Source organism: Austrofundulus limnaeus, unplaced genomic scaffold (genome assembly GCF_001266775.1).
Source record: "Austrofundulus limnaeus strain Quisiro unplaced genomic scaffold, Austrofundulus_limnaeus-1.0 Scaffold16, whole genome shotgun sequence".
In the NCBI taxonomy this organism is placed as follows: domain Eukaryota; kingdom Metazoa; phylum Chordata; class Actinopteri; order Cyprinodontiformes; family Rivulidae; genus Austrofundulus; species Austrofundulus limnaeus.
Window position 1 is genome coordinate 166,552 of NW_013952418.1, and position 1,928 is coordinate 168,479.

Sequence of the window (1,928 nt, forward strand, 5' to 3'; positions counted from 1 at the left end):
GGTGTACCTAATAAAGTGGCCGGTGAGTGTATATATATATATTGGTGGGGGGATCAATAAAGTATTTTTGAATTGAATTGATATATATTTTAACAAAAACTCTGTCATCTAAAAGGTCAGATTTGACGTGCAGGTATGTAAAAACAAATCAAGTCTCTTCTCAGTCCTAAAGTCTTCAGGTGTCGAGTTTGTTTTGTAAAGTTCAGTTTCAGTTCAGCTGATTCTCCAACTTCAGGACTGAGAAGAACTGAACGTTCAGTCAACCTGAAGCTGTTGAACTTACAGGTTTAGGGTTCGATRAGTTGAAAACGAGAGTGAAAGAGTGACTGATTAGAAAACTTTCACTCTATTAGAAAAAGAAAGCTTCTCATTATGTCACATTTAAAAACAATGAAGTAAAGAAGCTGTAACTGGATTGGAGGATAAATCACAGTGAATATGAAGGAGATTATCAGRTGTTTCACTTCCTTTCATGTTTTTCTACAAACCCTAAAACCTCTGAGTTTCCTCTGCAGCAGCAGCAGCAGCCTGGCTGTTWGTTTCCTGCAGCCCTCGCTCTGCTCTAGAACCATAAACTGATGTTACAGGTGTCAAAATGTAGAAATGAATACAAAATATAGATTTATTGCCACAGCTTTTTAGCCTTGACTCTGTTGTAGTTTGAGTTGGAACTCATCATCATCATCATCATTCCCAGAATGCATTGCATCAGTAACAAAATGGTGACATGCTTCAGTGAAAAATGTAATAAATACATAGAAATTTTAAAGTAATAAAATGTTTTCCCGTGTCACAGAGATCAACTTTTAGTAGAACAGAGAGATAACAACATATTAAGGCCAACATGTGACAGTTTTTATTTTTTAACGGTTGAGCTCAGATTCAGGTTTTCATTTCATCAGATGGAGAAAAACAACCTGGTTATGTTCTTGCTTCTTTAGATGAATTATCTTTTTAYATGTTTAATGTTGCGTAAGGGAAGTAAATGAATCAGATGTTCTTGAATTTTGATGGAATCTTCTTTACATTAAATTCTCTTATTTCTCTTCCAGCTGGTTTTGAAGCAACAACATCACCAGAGATTACATATCCTTCAGCCAGTGAGAGTGAGGAGGTCGAACTCGGTAAATCTGTTTATATTGTGTGCTACTTAAAGAGTTTTAAGAGCTAACTTGTCATTCAGAGAGTCTCAGATACTGTTTTTATATTTATTTGTTTATTTATTTATTTATTTTTTTCTACCAAGTTTCTGTCGGTTCTATTCTTAATCGTCTTATTTACTTACCTCCTTCATTAAAAACATTTTAACCTGTTCCAGGTCGGCCCCACAGCCTAATGTGTAAGGCTTATTTTGATTTTGAAGTTGACGTTTCACGGGATGTGAAGTGGTTTGTGAATTACGGCGGCGACATGAGGAACACGACTCCCCTCCACATGGAGACTGCTCAGTGAGTGGACAGGTGTGTGAATGCAGCTCYGTGGTAAAGAGCACAAAGAGCACCTGTTTTTGTGTTTTTAGAGAGAAGCAGTTACTGAATAAAAAGGTCGAGGTCGTCCAGAGAGCCACTATCAGAGAAGTCACGACTCGGCATTTGAACCACACCTACACCTGCGTGGCCAGGAACGCCGTCGGAAACAGAAGCGTCACGATCGTACTGAAGCTCAGAAAACAAGGTATTAATGGAGTTAAACTCCGCCCACACACCAGCTCTGTCAATCACAGTTAGGACAAGCTCCGCCCACACACCAGCTCTGTCAATCACAGTTAGGACAAACTCCGCCCACACACCAGCTCTGTCAATCACAGAACAAACTCCACCCACACACCAGCTCTGTCAATCACAGAACAAACTCCGCCCACACACCAGCTCTGTCAATCACAGAACAAACTCCGCCCACACAGTCAAACTCCTACATGCTGCAGAAAC

The 1,928-nt window shown here is 39.5% G+C and overlaps 1 protein-coding gene across 1 annotated transcript in view; it reads left to right on the forward strand.

The window, feature by feature from the left end:
* The window catches only part of LOC106513933 (interleukin-18 receptor accessory protein), a gene marked incomplete in the record, with an annotated part of 15,832 nt that overhangs the window by 8,075 nt on the left and 5,829 nt on the right, over positions 1-1,928 (forward strand). Inside the window, 3 exon segments of the mRNA XM_014002995.1 lie at positions 1,053-1,124; positions 1,319-1,448; positions 1,520-1,674. Coding sequence (XP_013858449.1) covers positions 1,053-1,124; positions 1,319-1,448; positions 1,520-1,674 — 357 coding nt within the window.